This window comes from Nomascus leucogenys, chromosome 20 (genome assembly GCF_006542625.1).
Source record: "Nomascus leucogenys isolate Asia chromosome 20, Asia_NLE_v1, whole genome shotgun sequence".
In the NCBI taxonomy this organism is placed as follows: Eukaryota; Metazoa; Chordata; class Mammalia; order Primates; family Hylobatidae; genus Nomascus; species Nomascus leucogenys.
In genome coordinates, this window is record NC_044400.1 from 36,525,415 (window position 1) to 36,544,129 (window position 18,715).

The 18,715-nt window shown below is 48.4% G+C and overlaps 1 protein-coding gene across 2 annotated transcripts in view; it reads left to right on the top strand.

Annotated features, from left to right (window-relative positions):
- PLEKHB2 (pleckstrin homology domain containing B2) overlaps window positions 1–12,110 on the top strand; it is a 45,173-nt gene extending 33,063 nt beyond the window's left edge. The window contains exons 7-8 of one of the 2 annotated variants that reach the window (XM_003281749.4): window positions 1,846–1,954; window positions 8,914–12,110. In XM_003281749.4, coding sequence (XP_003281797.1) covers window positions 1,846–1,954; window positions 8,914–9,050 — 246 coding nt within the window. In that variant the 3' untranslated portion in view covers window positions 9,051–12,110. The remainder of the gene's footprint in view (window positions 1–1,845; window positions 1,955–8,913) is intronic. The other variant, XM_012497816.2, reaches the window with a different exon arrangement.
- The last annotated feature ends 6,605 nt before the right edge of the window (window positions 12,111–18,715 follow it).

Genomic DNA, 18,715 nt, shown 5'->3' on the forward strand with positions numbered 1-18,715 from the left:
CATTCATTCCTGATACTGGTAATTTGTCTTTGCTCTTTTTGACAGTTTACTAAAGGTTTTATTAATTTTATGAATAGTTTCAAATAAATAGCTTTTCGTTTTATTCACTTTTTCTGTCTCTCAATTTCATTGATTCTACTCTTTTGTTTCCTTCCTTCTGCTTGCTCTGTGGACTTTGGTTTTCAAAAGTTTGACTATAGTGTGTATTTGTGTGGATTTCTTTGGGATTATCCTGTTTGGTATTCATTCAGCTTCTTGAATATATAGGCTTGGGCTTTTGCTAAAATTGGGAACTTTTAAATCATTATTCTTGAGTGCTTTTCCAACCTCAGCCTCCTTCTACTCTCCTTCTGGCACTCTGATAACATCCCTGTTAGTCTCATGTGTCCCAGAAATGCTCATTTTTTTTTGTTTGTTTTACTTCAATCTATTGTTCCTCTGTTGTATTCTGATTGGGTAATTTCTACCCTTTATATTCATGTCTATGGATTCTTTCCTTTGTCATCTCCATTATGTTGTTGGGCCCATTCATTGAACTATTTAAATTGGTTATTGTATTTATTAGTTCTGAAATTTTTATTTGGTTATTCTTTATATCTTGATATATAAAAAATTGAATGTATGTCTTTATATACTTTTTACTGAGATTTTTCTGTTTTATGGTAGATATTTTATATTTTTTATTTATTTCAAGTGTGTTCATAATTACTTGTTGAAAGGTTTTTATGATAGCTGCTTTAAAAATCTTTGTCATCTTTGTGTTAGTGTGTTTTGTTGTTGTCTTTTCTCATTTAGTTGAGGTCTTCCTGGTTCTTGGTATGATGAATGGCTTTTGATCAAAAGCTGGACATTTTAAGTACTGTAAGACTCTGAATCTTATTTAAATCTCATGTTTTAGCAGACCTCCTTCTGGGGAGCTGCTTTATTGCTGCCAGGTAGAGGTGGAAGTCCGGGCTCGCCTTGAGCCTCAGTTGACACCCATGGGCCAGGTTTCTTGTCACTGCAGAGGGGGTTGTGAATTTAGGTTCTCACTAGATCTCCACTGAACCCACCCTGTATGGTGGTATCAGTGGAGGCTATGGGGGAAGCAATAAGAAAGAGCCTTTCCTCTTCTTAGATCTACACACACATTTGCCTGGCTACACCTCTGTTCTCCCTTATCAGAGCATTTGTCACGGAACGACATTAATTGTGCAAGTGTGTCTGATCTCTCACCTGTGAGTATGCAAGGAAGGCCAGTCTTTGATTTCAGTATTTCTCAGTGCATAGTGGTTATTCACTGCCAGTGGAGGTGGGTCTGCTGCATGTTTCTCGCTATGTCTTTTCATAGGTGTGTGCAGCCAGAAAACCATCAGTCAGCTGCCCAGGTACCACACCTCAGGGCACCGTCATCTTCCATATTGTGCCTGGAATTGCTGAACTTGGGTCAGAGAGGGTTCTGCTTCTAGGCTGGCTTTGCCTGCAGAATAGTGGTTTTGGTGAATCTCATTATCACCTGGTCCAACCTTATCATTTTACAGATGGGCAAAGGAAGGCCCAGGTGACTTACTGAAGGTCAGGTTAACAGCACAGCTGAATTGAAATCCAAATCTCGTGCAAGTCCAGTTCTCTTCTTTTGTTGTTTTTTTCTGCCTTCTTCATTCTGTAGCCTGAAAGTGGGCTCCAATTGTAGCTTTTGTTTGTTTTTTAGTAATTTTAAAACGGCAGGCCTAACCACACTGTTTCATGTTTTGTTTTGTTTTTTTAATTGACTTGTATTTTATTGATTGCAACCTGGAGACCACAATTTTAATACATTACCAAAGGTTTCACAATTGTATTTCTAATGGGCCTGTTTCTTTTCAGCAGGCTTACAGCTATGGGCCATACGGTGGTGCGTACCCACCAGGAACTCAAGTTGTCTATGCTGCGAATGGGCAGGCATATGCCGTGCCCTACCAGTACCCATATGCAGGTAACTCACGCCGGCCTTTCATTCCTCATTTCTCTCCATTTGCTGAGTAGACCAGAGAGACCTGTAAACATTTTTATTTTTCAGTTTAAGGTTAAGTGAGCTATATTTTCTGGTTGTAGACTACAAATCACTCTGTTACTATGCTTTAAGAAAGCCTTTTGTAGTTTCATACTGCTTTGCAAAGCTAGAGTAGGCTTGATTTTTAGAACTTGGCTTTTGTGTCCGGATTAGTTCTCAGAATTTTGTACTTATTGGGATTCACTTACATTAAGAAGCAACCAAAGTAAGAGGCTTATTTTAAGGGATGAAAGGTGACCTTTCAGCTGTTCTCCTTCTGGTGACGTCCTTGGAAGGTTGTCACTACTGAGGTGATGTTCCATTTCACAGTGGAGTAGAGGCCTGGAAGGGCTTGTGTTTATTCTGGGCTTGGAGTCTGTTCTTTCTATTCTTCACCTCACATGAAACACCTGGCAGGCATGTGTAACTGGTGTAGGGGTATCATGTCCAGGTCTCCTGGGCAAGGGGGTCAGCAGGGTGGAGGTGTGGGACAATGCTGGCCACTGCTGGGGCTGCAGTGAGGGTGGGGAGGGCAGAGCTGTGGCCGACGGCCCCTGTGAAGTGAGGCTGGGCAGGCGCAGTGGGCACAGCACCATAGTGCAGGATGCACAGGTGGGTGGGCTGGAGCCAGAGGCTGAGCTCAGGAGAGACAGGAATGTGGGGGTTTGCAGGAGGAGGAGTAGTCCCGGGCTGTGAGCAAAACTAGCATGGTGTCTCAGCGCAGAGGCAGTGGGAGATGAGCTGGTACCAGAAAGGTGGGACACTAATAGTGGTGCCCAGAGAAGTCAAGGAGGCCTCCGGGTTACAATCTTAGATGGTGTCCTTGTAGTTGTTGGTGGTTGCTTTGGCTTTTGATGCATTTAGCACTTAAAATGGGTTCTGGAGTAGAAATAGAGAAATCTTATACTCCTCTGTTCTGGGAATCTGAGGCACATTCACTCAACTAGCACGGACTTTGGAGGATCCTGCTTTGCTTGACTTTATTTCATGTCAAGTTGAAAACCATTAAAATGATAATAAGTAGGCTGGGCATAGTGGCTCACGCCTGTAATCCCAGCACTTTGGGAGGCTGAGGCGGGTGGATCACGAGGTCAGGAGATCGAGACCATCCTGGCTAACACAGTGAAATCCCATCTCTACTAAAAATACAAAAAAATTAGCTGGGCATGGTGGCGGGCACCTGTAGTCCCAGCTACTTGGGAGGCCAAGGCAGGAGAATGGCATGAACCCAGGAGGCGGAGCTTGCAGTGAGCCGACATCGCATCACTGAACTCCAGCTTGGGCGACAGAACGAGACTCTGTCTCAAAAAATAATAATAAGTAATTATGACAGATTAAATATTTGTCCATTGTCTTGTGAGCCTAGCACAAATACTTTTGTTTGAATTACAGTAACAAACACTTAACATCAACAGTAGATTCTTGGAAACTGTTACTTTCAGTGAAACAACATGTAATGAAACCAATTTTATGGTAGACTAATTGATATAAACAAGAGTTAAGTTTCTGTGGCTTACTTCTGGTCACAAAAACATCACCACTTCTAATATTAACCATTGAAATTAATGTGAGCTATACATACATGTAAGATTAATAAAGACAAGTAAGATAATTACCTAGTTATTTCAGTTGATGGCCATGGGTGGCTGGACCCTCTCCCAGCAGCTCAGGGCTTAAGGTGGGAATCCACCATGGATAGGATGCTATCTCATTGCAGGGCACACTCACCCACACCCCCTGTCACTCCGACTGGGACAGTTTAGACACGCCGATTCACCTAAGGGGTACATCTCTGGGATGGGAAGGAACTGAACTATCCCAAGAAAACCATGCAAACGTGGAAAAAACCTTCACACTCCACACAGGTGGTGCCCCAGAGGGGAATCCATTCTTTTCTTCTTATCAATGTTATAATGAAACTACATTAAATGAAACAGTGTTATTTGAGGACCTCCTGTACTTCCTCCATATGAAATATTTTCTCTTTACAATCGTGCATTGTATTTCTAGTCTTTTTATATGTATTGAATCCCAAGTGCTATGTAATACTCATAAGTATTTTTAGTAATTGCCTGTTATCATATTGGGTGATGTATTACTAAACCTTCCAGTATTGGCTGTTTTTTTCCTCTCTTTTTTTTCTTTTTTTTTTTTTTTTTTTGCTATTGTAGATACTTCTTTGAACATCTTTAATCATTTTCCTTTTTGTTCTTATTGAATATGCATTAGAATGTGTTTCTTTTTTTTCTTTTTTTTTTTGAGATGGAGTTTCACTCTTGTTGCCCAGGCTGGAGTGCAATGTCATGATCTCGGCTCACTGCAACCTCCACCTCGTGTGTTCAAACGATTCTCCTGCCTCAGCCTCCCAAGTAGTATGTGCCACCATACCTGGCTAACTTTGTTTTTTGTTTTGTTTTGTTTTGTTTTTTTTTTGAGACGGAGTCTCGCTCTATCGCCCAGGCTGGAGTGCAGTGGCGCAATCTCGGCTCACTGCAAGCTCTGCCTCCCGGGTTCACGCCATTCTCCTGCCTCAGCCTCTCCGAGTAGCTGGGACTACAGGCGCCCGCCACCACGCCCGGCTAATTTTTTGTATTTTTAGTAGAGACGGGGTTTCACCGTGGTCTCGATCTCCTGACCTCGTGATCTGCCCGCCTCGGCCTCCCAAAGTGCTGGGATTACAAGCGTGAGCCACCGCGCCCGGCCTAACTTTGTATTTTTAGTAGAGATGGTTTCACCATGTTGGCCAGGCTGGTCTCAAACTCATGACCTCAGGTGATCCATCTGCCTTGACCTTCCAAAGTGCTGGGATTACAGGTGTGAGCCACCGTGCCTGGCCTAGAATCTAGTTCTTTTTTTTTTTTTTCCCAACTAGACTAAATCTCTGTATGCAGACAGACGCCAACTCAGGATGGTCTGACTTAATGATTTTTTGACTTTACGATGGTGCGAAAACAGTGTACATTTAGTAGAAACCATACTTCAGGTACTCCTGCCCCCATTCTGTTTTTCACTCTCAGTATAGTACTCATTCAGTTACATGAGATCTTCAACACTTGATTATAGTAGGCTTTGTGTTAGTTGATTTTCCCAGCTGCAGACTAATGTTAGTGCTCTGAGCAGTTGAAGGTAGGCTATGATGTTCGGTAGGTTAGGCGTATTAAATGCATTTTGACTATGATGTTTTCAACTTATGATGGGTTTATTGGGAGGTAACCCCATTGTAAGTTGAGGAGCATCTCTATTAACATGTCAGAAGGCATAGACATTTTTGAGGGATTTTTGGATATGATTTAAAAATGTAAATGTTTTCAAACATAAAATATAGGGATGATGGTATAATGAACTATAATGTGTCCATCACGGGCTTCAGCAGTTACCATATCATATCTAATCTTTTATCTCTACCTCAGCCTCCTTTCTCTACCTCTGGATTAGTTTAAGGGACATCCCAGATTTTTAATCATTTCATCTGTTAATATCACATTAAATCTGGATAGCATTTTGCCAAGTTGATCCCAGAATGGTTTACCAACTTATAATGCCACTAGCAGTTACTGATGCAGTGGTTTATCTGTGATCCCATAAAGATGGCCTGTTGTGCTCTGAAAGTTTTGATAGCTTCAGTAGGTCTCAAGTGGAATCATCGAGTTGCTTTAGTTTATATCCCCTTTTATGAATCATTTTCCTTTGCACATTTTTCTGTTGGGATCCCATGGGATGGTGAGTTTTAAGCCCTAGCCTTGCCACATGAGAGCCTCTTTCGCAGCTTCCAGCCCACAGAATAGGGCAGTTGCCACTGTTTCTTACTGTGTACAGAGCACAGATACTGCAGACGTGGTTGTTGAGGGCACTTCTGGAAGTGCACTTCTGGAAATGAGTCCATCCTTGCCCTTGGCTCTCATCAGTAGAGTAGAATTAGCACTCTCACAGGCAGTACTCGGAATGCTTGCCGCATAAGGGGCTGAGTTAGTGGGCATTATGGCCAGCCTGCCTCAGGATGGTGACCAGGCAGCCCCCAGACCTGCTTGCTGTGGAAGGGTCAAGTGGGTTTGTGGTCGATACATAGCAGCTTGTGTTGACAACCAGATGGGTGCTTTGCCACCTCCATACCATCCTGTCTGCCAGGGTCTCACTGCCTAGAGCTAGTCCACAAGAACCCTTCTAGTCATGCACAGAGCTGGTTAAGGCTTTCTGTTGAGCATGATTGGGACCAGTGGTTGGTCAGCCAATTGAGAAAGTACAGAGTACTGTAGATGTACTGTAAACATTGTGCTGTGATTTAACCCACTAGTGGGTGTTCGTTTGGCTCTCTCATGATGTGGGGTTGAGGTGTTTGCTTTGAGTTGGCTCCTTTGGTTGGAGTCTTCTATTTGTGTCTTGTAGAGACCATCCTCATGACACGTCATTGCACTGCAATTTCCAGGGGTAAGTCCAAGAGCAGACTTCTAGATTTGGGGACTATAGTCCTCCCATCCTCCCATCTTTTATAGTTTTCTCAATTCCCTGATTTGATGGTAATTTGTAAAAGTAACCTTCCTTTATTTAGTTTTTCCTGTAGTATCTTAGTTGCCATAGAAACTGTGTCTGCCTTTTTCTCATTCACATTTTGACCATTTATGTAATATTAGTTAAATTAGGCAATTATAATAAGTGTGACCTGGAAGCATCCACAGCTGACTCTGGCAAGGACTGAGCTCAGTGCAGGAGCAGAGCTCAGCAGGAGCCACAAGAGAGTGGCCTGGTCCTGCAGCCAGGGGACCTCAGCATGACTTGCAGGGGCATCAGAATGTAGATTTTCCATGGAACCTTTTCATTAGGTCAGCTCACAAGTTCTATTGTGTTACATTTAGCTAGTTGGAGTCACCATTACTGAGCATTTTAAAATGTCAGGGCTGTGAAAGTAAATGCCATAATTCCCTAGTTTTTCTTTTTTTTTTTGAGACGGAGTCTCGCTCTGTCGCCCAGGCTGGAGTGCAGTGGCGCAATCTCGGCTCACCGCAAGCTCCGCCTCTCGGGTTCACGCCATTCTCCTGCCTCAGCCTCTCTGAGTAGCTGGGACTACAGGCGCCCGCCACCACGCCCAGCTAATTTTTTATTGTATTTTTAGTAGAGACGGGGTTTCACCGTGGTCTCGATCTCCTGACCTTGTGATCCGCCCGCCTCGGCCTCCCAAAGTGCTGGGATTACAAGCGTGAGCCACTGTGCCCGGCATAATTCCCTAGTTTTGAAATTTAAACATTGCAAAAATAAACACTTGCTTCCAGTACTGTTACCTGTACCAGATCAGCCCTTAGATTTACGATGGTTTCATTGTACTACTCTGTGCCTTTTGAGTTTTGTCATTCATCATCCTCTGTTGTATTTGAGGCATTAGTGGGTATAAATGCATATTGTAGCCAGAGTGCCTGGGTTTGTGTGCCCTTACTGTCTTTAACCGCTGTGTGCCTCAGTTTGCCCATCTGCAAAATAGGGATAAAAGTGCACTCAGTTGAGTAAGAGCATTTCAATGTATGTAGTGCTGTAAGTGGCTGGAAATGTTCACTTTTGTTATCACCGCGGGTTTCACTTCTGCTCTTCATCCACATGTGCACATCACTAGTGACTAGTTTTTTTTCTTTTCTTTTTGAGACAGAGTCGCACTCTGTTGCCCAGACTGGATTGCAGTGACAGGATCTCAACTCACTGCAGCCCTCGCCTCCCAGGTTCAAGCAATTTTCATGCCTCAGCGTGGGATTACAGGCATGCGCCACTACCCCTGGCTAATTTTTTTTTTTTTGGTAATTTTTTAAGAGACAGGGTTTCACTGTGTTGGCCAAGCTGGTCTAAAACTTCTGGCCTCAAGTGATCCACCTGCCTCAGCCTCCCAAAGTGCTGGTATTACAGGTGTGAGCCATCAAGCCTGGCCAGCCAGCCTTTGAACCATTAAAGGAATAGAGGATCAAGGAGGAAAGTTAACCCTATTAATAACCTGAGCAGTTTGAAAGCTACTTAGCTACTAGGCATTATAGCTGTGAAGCATGGAAGGGAGCAAACAGTATATTTCCAGTTGTAAATTTTAATCTTGCAAATTAAATACTAAATTTGTCTGTGGTTTGTTTTTTTTGAAGTTTTCACCTCTAACATAAATATTTATTTTTTCTCTATAAAGACATGCAGTAAAAAAGAGTAGGCCGGGCCGGGCATGGTGGCTCATGCCTGTAATCTCAGCACTTTGGGAGGCCGAGACGGGCGGATCACGAGGTCAGGAGATCGAGACCATCCTGGCTAACACGGTGAAACCCCGTCTCTAATGAAAATACAAAAAATTAGCCGGGCATGGTGGTGGGCGCCTGTAGTCCCAGTTACTCAGGAAGCTGAGGTGGGAGAATAGCTTGAACCGGGAGGGGGAGGTTGCAGTGAGCTGAGATCATGCCACTGTACTCCAGCCTGGGGACAGAGCAAGATTCCTTCTAAAAAAAAAAAAAAAAGTGCAGATTTAAGGTTTAATTTAAAAATCGGTTTGTGTGCATACTAAGAGGCTAATTTGCCTTAAGTGAGCATTTCCTTTTTGGGCTTTTGTTGGACACTGTGTGTCTCCCGTGTTCCCCATTTGTCTGCCACCCAATAAGCATGGTGTCGAGGGCTGAAGTAGAAATCAGAGGCTGGAATCTGAAAGCTTCATTAGCGTTCTGCTTTTTGCAGATTAGGGACTTCGGCCCTTAGTGAGCTGAGGATCTTGGTTTCCTCCCAGTGTGCGGTTTCAGGGATGTGGGCCACATGATGTACCTGCTGTGGAGGAGGGCTGGGGCGCCAGTGTGACAGGAGACAGCAGATCCCTTTTGTGAAAGGAGAACTGGTACTTTGCGTGATGTTAAACTTCACAAACGGCTGCTCAGAGATCTGCTATTTTCCTTCTCTTTTAGGACTTTATGGACAGCAGCCTGTTAACCAAGTCATTATTCGAGAGCGGTATCGAGACAACGACAGTGACCTGGCGCTGGGCATGCTGGCAGGAGCAGCTACGGGCATGGCCTTAGGGTCTCTATTTTGGGTCTTCTAGGGGCCTCAAGGTCTTGATGTGCATAGCTTCTGATAACCCTGTGTGCAATAATATGATTTGCAGGGCATTTCTGTTTGTGACATGTTTTTAATAATAGTTTTAATCATTCCTTTGAAAGTAGTGATGCCATAATTGTACTAATCCACGTAAGTACCACAGAGAAGGGTTTGAACTGTGCTATTTTGTTCAAACGTTGGCTCTCTGGGGGCACTGGCTCATTCCAAGACTGTCCTTGTGCAACTCTCAGAATACCTTATTTGAACATACCTGTTTTGAAAGGCGTTTTCTTTTTAGAGTTAGGTGTAGTGCTTAAGGGTTAATTTATTTTCATGTTATGCCAGTAATATAGTGTTGTATGCTTAATGAGTGATTGTGGCAAGAAAAGCTACAGCTTCTTTCCGTTTAACTTTTTCAAACTACAGACCAGAACTGGTTGCATGTTACTTTAGGAGTTGTGGGTTGGTAAGCTCCCAGGTACTTCCCGAGGCTATGGTGTGAGAGCCCCCGTCCTGCCCTCTGGGGCTCCACAGGCCCCCAGCAAGGCCGATGGCTCAGGATGATGGGGCACAGCCTGCCTTTGAAAAATGATGCTTCAGAAATCTGCCTGACCCTAGCTTCTTATTCTCACCTTATTCTTGTATGGCTTTGGTAGCCATACTTGGAGAACATATCCCGCATTAGGAATTGATTTGAGCCTGAGAGTTTGAGGGCTTTATCCTTTAAAACTTGGAGAAGCCAGCTGGGCGCGGTGGCTCACGCCTGTAATCCCAGCACTTTGGGAGACCAAGGCAGGCGGATCACGAGGTCAGGAGATCGAGACCATCCTGGCTAACACGGTGAAACCCCGTGTCTACTAAAAATACAAAAAATTAGCTGAGCATGGTGGCGGGTGCCTGTGGTCCCAGCTACTCAGGAGGCTGAGGCAGGAGAATGGTGTGAACCTGGGAGGCGGAGCTTGCAGTGAGCCAAGATAGCGCCACTGCACTCCAGCCTGGGTGACAGAGTGAGACTCCGTCTCAAAAGAAAAATAAATAAATAAATAAATAAATCCTGGAGAAGCCAGAACAATAACAAACAAGTGTGGGGAGGCAGATTTGCTTTATTCCAAGAGGCTGTTTGTGTGTCTGCCCAAGCCTCCTTATAGCCTATTTTTCTACTTGCTGAGGGAGTAATATTAAAGGAACAGGGAGGGAGTGGAAGGACAGCCTTAAAGCGTTCCCATTTCAGGCCTTCGGGGGGTTGCACTGTGCGGGAGATGCTCTCTCATCACTCTGAAGGCCCATCCTGTGCAGAAGTGGGGCTCTGTGGCAGTTCACTGAGCACCAGGGCAGACCGTAGCTGAACAGACTTGGGTTATGGATGGGATATGGGGCCCAGGGACCCTCAGGACACAGGGACCGGCTCAAGGTACCACTCAGCCTGGCCAGGACCCCCAGCTTTGCTTTTGTTCTTGATCTCTTTGTGATAGAGAAGCTTAGAACATTGCATTTGGAACCTCAAAATGTGTGAGTCTTTGGAAAACCCATTCCAGCCTTTCTTCAAATGCTTATTTTCAATATATGAAGTGTGTATTTGAAATATTCATATTTCTTTTATTTCTTGTTTTCAAGCTCTGAATTATTGCAGTTTTCTGTCCTGCATGCTTTCAACAGTGTGGTTTTAAAGAGGCAGTTTAGCACAGTGAATGTCCCTGCCCCACACTCCATATGGTCCTGTTTTCCCGAAAATACACTCCAGGTAGCACAGACTTGTTATTTTGCCTGGCTGGTTACATGCTGTCTTGCTTTGCTGCTCAGCCACCTCCCTCTGAGGCCAACTTAGGCCAACCTACATAGGACTCCATCTGAAGCCAGACACCAGAGAAACCGAGTGGTGGCCACGGGTCTGCTTTTCTCTCTGATCCTAGGGTACTTGTTGACATGGGAGTGTCTGTTCCCACATGGAAGGAGGTCTCTCTCTCATCTCTGAATAGATGTATGACAACTCTGGTGTCCATGGTTTAAAATGTTGCTTTGAGGATTTTCCATCCTGTATAAGAAAAATGGCTTTCTTCAGATTATAATCGTTATTAAAGCTGTATGTACACTTTACTTAAAAACTATTAACAGTTTTTCATGTTGCACTGGTGGTAATTTTGAACTTGGAATTACTGGGTGGGAAGTCTAGGAACCACAGAGTATTGATTTTTGCTGCCGAAATGCTCTTGAGGCAGATGTCCCTGTGCTCCCCTGGCTGCTTCTGGCTGAAGGGGGGAGGTGTAGACTGAAGCTTGGGCACTCATGTGTCCCCTTCCCAGTCCCCCATTCCAGTGGGGCCAGTCTCATTAGGCAGCCCTAGATGAGCCTGGAACTGGACTGTCCTTAGTGACTTGGTCCTGGTATGCAATGCATACTGGGGATAAGGTTGCCCAGGTACTTTATTTCCTTGGCCACAACTCCCATAGATGCCAATGTTTTGATAGCCTCAGTTTCTCAACGATGGCTTTTGTTTACAGTGCTACACTTAGTATAAGTCAAGAAGTGCTTGAGTTAGAAGAAACTTCTTATTCAGGTTTGAGTAAGCATTTTACTTCCATGTGTACTTTTAAGTAATCCATACCTTGAAGAAGTTGGCCAATGATATTATATACATGCTGATCTGATTGTTCTTTTCATTCCTTGAGTCAACTTCAGGGTCTTGGATATTAAAGAGAAGAAGGAGAACTGTGGTTAATGTTTTGGATCATCATTTGTGAACAAGGCCAGACTGCCCATTTTAGGCTCTCCAGGACTCAAGGTAGCCATCTGGATCATAAGAAGGTCCTGCAGTTGAGACAAGATGACCCAAGTGTCTTTTCCACGAGTTTTGATCCTTTGTAATATTTCTTTTTCCTTCCCTAGTGTATGTAGATACAAGGCATGGAATGCAGTTCCACTTTCTCCCCAGACTTGATCTTTTTGTGATTGCTTTCCCGTCTCTAGTATTCTGTTGTGTCTAGAGAACTGGTTTTTTCCTACATACGCAAATTGTACATTTGTAAGTGAAAATGTCAATACATTAAAGCATTAACCTTAAAGCATGTTTCATTGTGACTTCTGTTGTCTTTAAAAAATTACTTTGTAGTAACATACTCTCAGCTTTTTCTGCTGTCCTGGATCATAAGAATGCCATTTATTGAGGACCTACCAAATGCTAGTATATTGTCACATCAGAGACAGCTCACTGGATTCTTAGTGACTCTGTAAGGGAGGCATTATCCAGGTTCCACTGGAGGGACCGAGGCTCAGAAGTTAAATAATTTACTCAGGAGCATGCAGGTAGTAGGTCTCCACATCTGATGTTAAAACGCCTTCTTGTTCCCTGTGCCATGTGCGTATGAGAATTTGATTTCCACAAACAGCAGTGGCCTGTGTAGTCACACTCTTGGGATGGCTGTGAGAAAACGGACACTATTTTTCCCAACCAGATCTCTCTGGCAGTGTGTGTCCAATAACTTCTCCAGTGTCTTTGGATACATGGCTGTATTTTTTGTTATTTTTATTTATTTATTTATTTTGAGACGGAGTCTTGTTCTGTTGCCCGGGCTGGAGTGTAGTGGTGTGATCTCGGCTCACTGCAAGCTCTGCCTCCCGGGTTCACGCCATTCTTCTGCCTCAGCCTCCCGAGTAGCTGGGATTATAGGTGCCTGCCACACCTGGCTAATTTTTTGTATTTTTTAGTAGAGACAGGGTTTCACCATGTTAGCCAGGCTGGTCTCAATCTCCTGACCTCGTGATCCGCCCGCCTTGGCCTCCCAAAGTGTTGGGATTATAGGAGTGAGCCACCGCACCCGACCGAAAAGCTCTTTCTTGTTCAAGTCGCAGTCCATTGTGGGTTCATAAGGGATGAGAGGCTTCTGTTCCAGGCTGTCATTCAGGGACCAAAACTGCTTTTATCTCTTCGCCTTGGAATCTGCTGTGGGAACTTACACAGCCTGCTGGAAGAAAAGACAGTGAAGACACCCATCCTCAGCTCTGGAGTGGCGCTCCCCTTCCAGTGGTGAGAGCTAATCATGTGGCCTGGGCTCAGTGCTTGAGGTCTGGGAGGTATCGGCTGAGCTCAGGAAGAAATGGCCCTCGCCTCAGCTGCTGATAACAGGCCGTAGTTAATGACAGATCATGATCGTCAACTATTGCCAGTTCTCGGTGGAAGTTGAGTTTATATTAACTTTCCTTTGCACAGTTTTTACTGATTAATAAAGCCAGTGGTTGCAAATTACAAGCAAATTGTTAGTTCACACAACACAAATGTCATTTGGTCACAGATATTTTTGTTGCTGTTAAATCGTTTCTTTCCCTACTTACCAACTGGTGTGGATGGACCTAGAGAAGATATTCACCCTTTCCAGCAAGGAATATAGTTCCTCCATCCATTTGTCCTTTATTACATTAAAGTCATGCTGAGGATGACCGCGTTATTGCCCCTGGTTGTCCTGCTCCCCCTTCCCTGTGAGTGGCCTGTAAGTTCTTGCCTGGTGCTGAGCGCCTGCCCATGTCATCTCGCCCACTGGAGGAACAGAGTCCAAGCCTAACAGGTGGTGTGCCATGCCTGGGGGCAGGGGGTGTGAGTGTGTCATGTTTGAGCAGGTGCTTTAGGAAGCAGAGGGGGCTTCTCCAGCCTCATCCTTTTCCCCACTGCAGGAGCTGCCCCTCCTCTGTGGTCCCAGATAAGGCTCATGGGGCAGAGCCTTCACGGCTGCCCCTCGGGCTCCATGTCATGGAAGGCAAGGGGAGCATTGTTTGCCACACAGCAAAGCTGACCAGGATGAGCTGCCACTGGGTACTGTGCCAAGTGAGGGGGCACAGCAGTCAGCAAGACGACACTTGGGGAGGGGGGCAGTGCTCCTACTGCCGAGGCCTCACCAGAGCCACGGGTCAAGATAATGCCACACTTCGTGGGGGTCCAGATTATACCACACCACGTGGGGCCGCAGGGTCGGGGCTTGTCCTTCTGAGCCTTTTCATGTCTGAATGGCTGGAGGGAAGGGGGTGACACCAAACCCACAGGGCTGGTAGAGGACTAAGTGACCTCAGTGTGCAGGAAGGCTGAGCACAGTGCTGGGCACACTGAGTGCTCTGCAGATTTGACCCTCTGTTGCTCTTTTCCTGAGCTTCTCTTCTGTTGTTTGTAAAACTGGGTGACAGTTGGTGTCTCCATAGCCCTCAAAGATGAGACCACTCACTTCTCGTTCTCATGGCCAAGGAAGGCCCTGCCACGCCTGAGCTTTGCAGGTGGGAAGGGCTTCCTCTGCCCCTCCAGGGAATGTAAACATGGGGTCTTGGCATTTCTGTGTTCCCAGGACCCTTTATTGGTCTTTGCATAATCCCCCATTTTTACTCTTCTTGCAGAACTTTCTCCCTTCAACCACTAACCTAAGCTGGTGGAGGTGGGGGTAATGAGGCATGGTGGCAGTGATGCCTGGCCGGAGCCATCACTGGGCATTTACCAGCTGCGTGCTCTGGGGGGCGGCTCACCTCTGTGTTTCCCCTTTCGTTTATGACAGGTGCAGTAGGAGCACCCCTAAGGACTGTGATGTGCATTCACTGAGTCAGCACAGATGGGAGGCACGGAGAGTGGTGCTGGGAACCTTTGTAACTACTGACAATAAATTGTTTCTTATGATGCAGGCTTACAGATGAGGTGACAGACATGGTGTGCCCTGAGGTCCTGCCTGTCTTGGTGGCTGGCTCTGGGACCTGTGGGACCCCAGCAGGCAGGGAGGAGGCAGTGTGGGCTGGGCTGGGGCAAAGGCTACCCTGCCACCTTGCTCTCATTTTACCTGGTATTGGGGGCACAAGTTGGCCACCTTGCCAAGGTCTCAGGAATCCTGAGGTCCAGACTCCAGTGGCCAGGAGCAGGTTAGAAATGCATATTCCCGGCCGGGCGCGGCGGCTCACGCCTGTAATCCCAGCACTTTGGGAGGCTGAGGTGGGCGGATCACGAGGTCAGGAGATAGAGACCATCCTGGCTAACACGGTGAAACCCCGTCTCTACTAAAAATACAAAAAAATTAGCCGGGCGCAGTGGCAGGCGCCTGTAGTCCCAGCTACTCAGTAGGCTGAGGCAGGAGAATGGCGTGAACCAGGGAGGCGGAGTTTGCAGTGAGTCGAGATTGTGCCACTACACCCTGGGCGATAGAGCGAGACTCTGTCTCAAAAAAAAAAAAAAAAAAAAAAATGCTTATTCCTGGGACTTAAAGCCACAATGTCCTGAGGGGGTCTGGGGTGGCCCGAGTCTGCATTTCCGCCTGCCCTCCGGTAATGCTGTGCAGCCTTGACTCCCCTGATATTGGCCTCCAAGCCCTGCCCTTTCTGAGGCCTCTGCCTTCCTCTCTCCTCTCCCTCACTGCTCACCTAACTGACCTCCACTGAGCTGCTGGACAGGTGTCCCCTCCTCTAGGAGGCCTCCTGGCCTTCCCTCCAGCTCAGCGCAATGCTGAGAGGAGCGACACTGGACAGTACGGCCTCCTCCTCTCCTGTGGTGCTGCTGAGCCCAGGGACAGTCGCTGGCCAGTGGGAGGCAGGAAGGGGTCCTGCACTGGCTTTGCCTGGCTCTCTGGGCGTGCCCCTGCCTGGGAAGTGGGAATCAGGTGAGAGGCACCTCCTCCTGGGCCCCAGGGGAGCTCCATCATGCTATGTCATCAGAATGACATTTCTCAAACAGGGTCATCTCCAAAGGGCAGTGAGCTATGTGCTCCTGGGCAGCACCCCAGGCAGGCCCTGCCCAGTTCTTTCACTAACCTATCAGAGGCCAGGTGAGCAGCTTGTGTGTTCCTGGTTCAGTCCCCTGGCCGGTGTGCTGGGCAGGGCCCATTCTCAGGAGCCATCTTGCCTACCTGGTGCAGACACACCCAGGCTATGACCTGCTCAACAGATGTGCGGCAGGGACCCCTAGGGAGGACTCTGGGGCTGCATTGAATTCAAATCTTTATCACTTCTGTGGGCATGGACGTGGATAGCGTGGGAACGTGGCCTCTCCAGCCTCAGTGGCCTCCTCTATAAGGAAAGTATAGTAGTAACAGTACCATCCAGTAGGCACCCAGTAGGAGCACAGACATCCCTCCATTAATTTCCCAGACCCATGGCTTGGTCCCAGACCAGCAGCATAGCAGCCTCTGGGAACCTCTTAGAAATGCAGATTTTCCAGCAGTTCCGGGTCTCCTGAGTCAGTGACAGCCCTCAGGGTGATGCCGTTACAGGTTCAAATTTGAGGACTACTGGTCCAGCATGGACTCCCTGTCTCCCACTCCCCCTTTCTCTCTCCCCCTTCCTGCGCTCACTCCTGCTCAATGGCACTTCCTCTGTGCAGCTGCTGGTTCTGAGGGTTGCCACCAGGTGTCAGGGCAGCCTCAGGAATGTTCTGGCTGTCACACTTCCCCCGCCAGCCTGGCCCCTGCTGCATCTCAGGAGAGGTCCTAAGAGGGTAAAGGGCTTCTGAGCTTCTCACAGGATGAATGCTTCCCTGTGCTTTTCTGCCTGCTCAGGGTGAGTCATCTGGGCCCGAAGGCGGCAGATATGTCAGTGTCCTGTGTGGTGGGGACAGGGACAGCCCCACAGCACCTAGTGGGATGTTGTGAGATTTGCGGGGCACGCCCAACTCCTCCTCTACTACTGCCGAGTCCTCACTCTTATTCTGCCCTAGGAGGCTTCTCCAACCACCCTGCACTGTCCCCATTGTGACTCCTGGCCAGGGCCTCTGACCCTCCACCCAGTCCAGTCCTCACAGTGGGGCCTCTGAAGGCCTGTCCTGCATTGCCAATGCTGAGGCCGACTTTGGGCTATTGGTCCAGGCCCTGCCCGGCCCTGTAACTACACGTCCCTAACTGCCACCACAGGCTTGGTGGACCAAAAGCCTCCTCCTGAACACAGCCCACTAGGCTTTGCCCACAGTCCCCTCCCAGCTTGCCCACTCCAGCTCCCCTGAGTTCAAGGCCAGCCCACACCCTCCCACGCACTGGACACCCTCCAGGGCGCCGGTGGAGGAGGCTGAGTAGGGTAGGCAAGGTCTCTGCCTGCAGCCACACCAACCCAGCGGCTATCCTCCGAGCGGGGCTGGGCAGAGCATCGGGAGGACTGCCCGGGTCTCGGAAGGGCGTGCCCTGGATTCCAGGCGAGGAGCTGCTGTGTGAGGCCCGCAGGCGGGCTCAGGCGGGAGTGGCTATGGGCCGTGGGCTGCGGGGACAGAGAACTTTGGGAAGTGATTTGGGGATGGCAGCTGTGTGGCCACACCGCGGGAGCCCTTGAGACGGCTGGCTGCAGGGCGGCTATCAGGTGCGGGGAAGTCATTTCTGGCAGAGCTCCTGGGCCTTGTGCGGGGGCGCTCGTAGGTGATGCTGGGGGGCAGAGACTTAGGAGTGTGGTTGTGAAGGGCGAGATTTCTCCTGAACATCCGAGTGGGAATGTCCGGAGGTCAGTTCAGAGGCCTGGGCACAGGGGTAGCAACAGAGGGCGCGGGGGCAAGGCGGGTGGGGCACGTGGAGGGCATCGGTGGCCCTGCCACGTTTCAATGGAAAGCGGAGTGGACTGGAGTTGGGCATGGGGGAGGCCGTGAGTCCAGTTCCCTGCACCTTCTGGAGCCTCCCTCGCCAGACCCTTCCTGGCAGGGGCCAGGCCTCTCCCAGGGGCCCTCGCGCAGCGCAGGCCCTGAGCATAGGGGCTGTGGAAGCTGAGGGTCCAGCCCCCCGAAGTCCGCCCCCGTTACTTCCGCTCTCTGCGGGGCTATCCTTCAGTCATCGGTGCCCGCCAGTGGCCCTGCGGCCGGCCCGGGAGCACGAGGGAGCCAGGGGGGCCACGGTCCTGCCCTCAGGAGGCTCCACGTGGACACTGCGCAGCTGGCCTTGCACGCGCGCGCGTGTTCATGTGTGCGTGCGTGTGCATGTGTGTGTGCGCGTGCATGTGCATGCGCGCGCGCTCTTTGCCCCCAAAGCCTCACTCCTGCACCCTGCATCTAATGTCCAGAGAGGTGATTATCATCTCCACTCTCATTCACGCCTGGCCTTGAGTCAGTTACATGAGTGGTCCAGGCCTGGCTGTCCCGGGTCTTGTGTGCCACGTGGCACAACACCGGGTCTATAAGAGAAGCCGTGCCACCAGCCTTGGGAGGCAGCGCCCTGCTGGGTGGGGTCTCCAGAGGAGAGCTCCAGAGAGAGAAAGGCCGAGCTGCCTCCACCTCCCCCAACATCCTCCCTGAGCCTCAGCAACCGCGTCTGTAAATGGGACAATGACAGCGTCCGCCTCAGAGTTGCTGGGGTGAGGAAGGAACACACACGGGACCCACTTAGAAGACTGTTGGGCGCAGAGTGCTGAGTGCTGCTCTGAGGACCACATTTACAGATGAAGACTCAGAGCGGGAGATGCCAGTACAGCAGGGGCTCTCAGCCACCCTCTGCCAGAGGCAGGTCCCAACGGACCTCGTTGCCAGCTTGGACGCTGCTCTCCGCAGCTGTGGAGTTGATTAATAACATTCTGTCCCACGTTCACGGATTGGAAAGTAATGCCTGATTAAGACCCTAAGCATGCCACTTGTGGCAAACACTCAGGCTATCTTCCAGGGGGCAGCATTGACTTCAGGGCTGAAGGCTTGGCTGGTTTTCCCGGGACACACCTTGAATGCAGCCGAAGCCCTGTTACTAGGAAACAGGAAAGGCC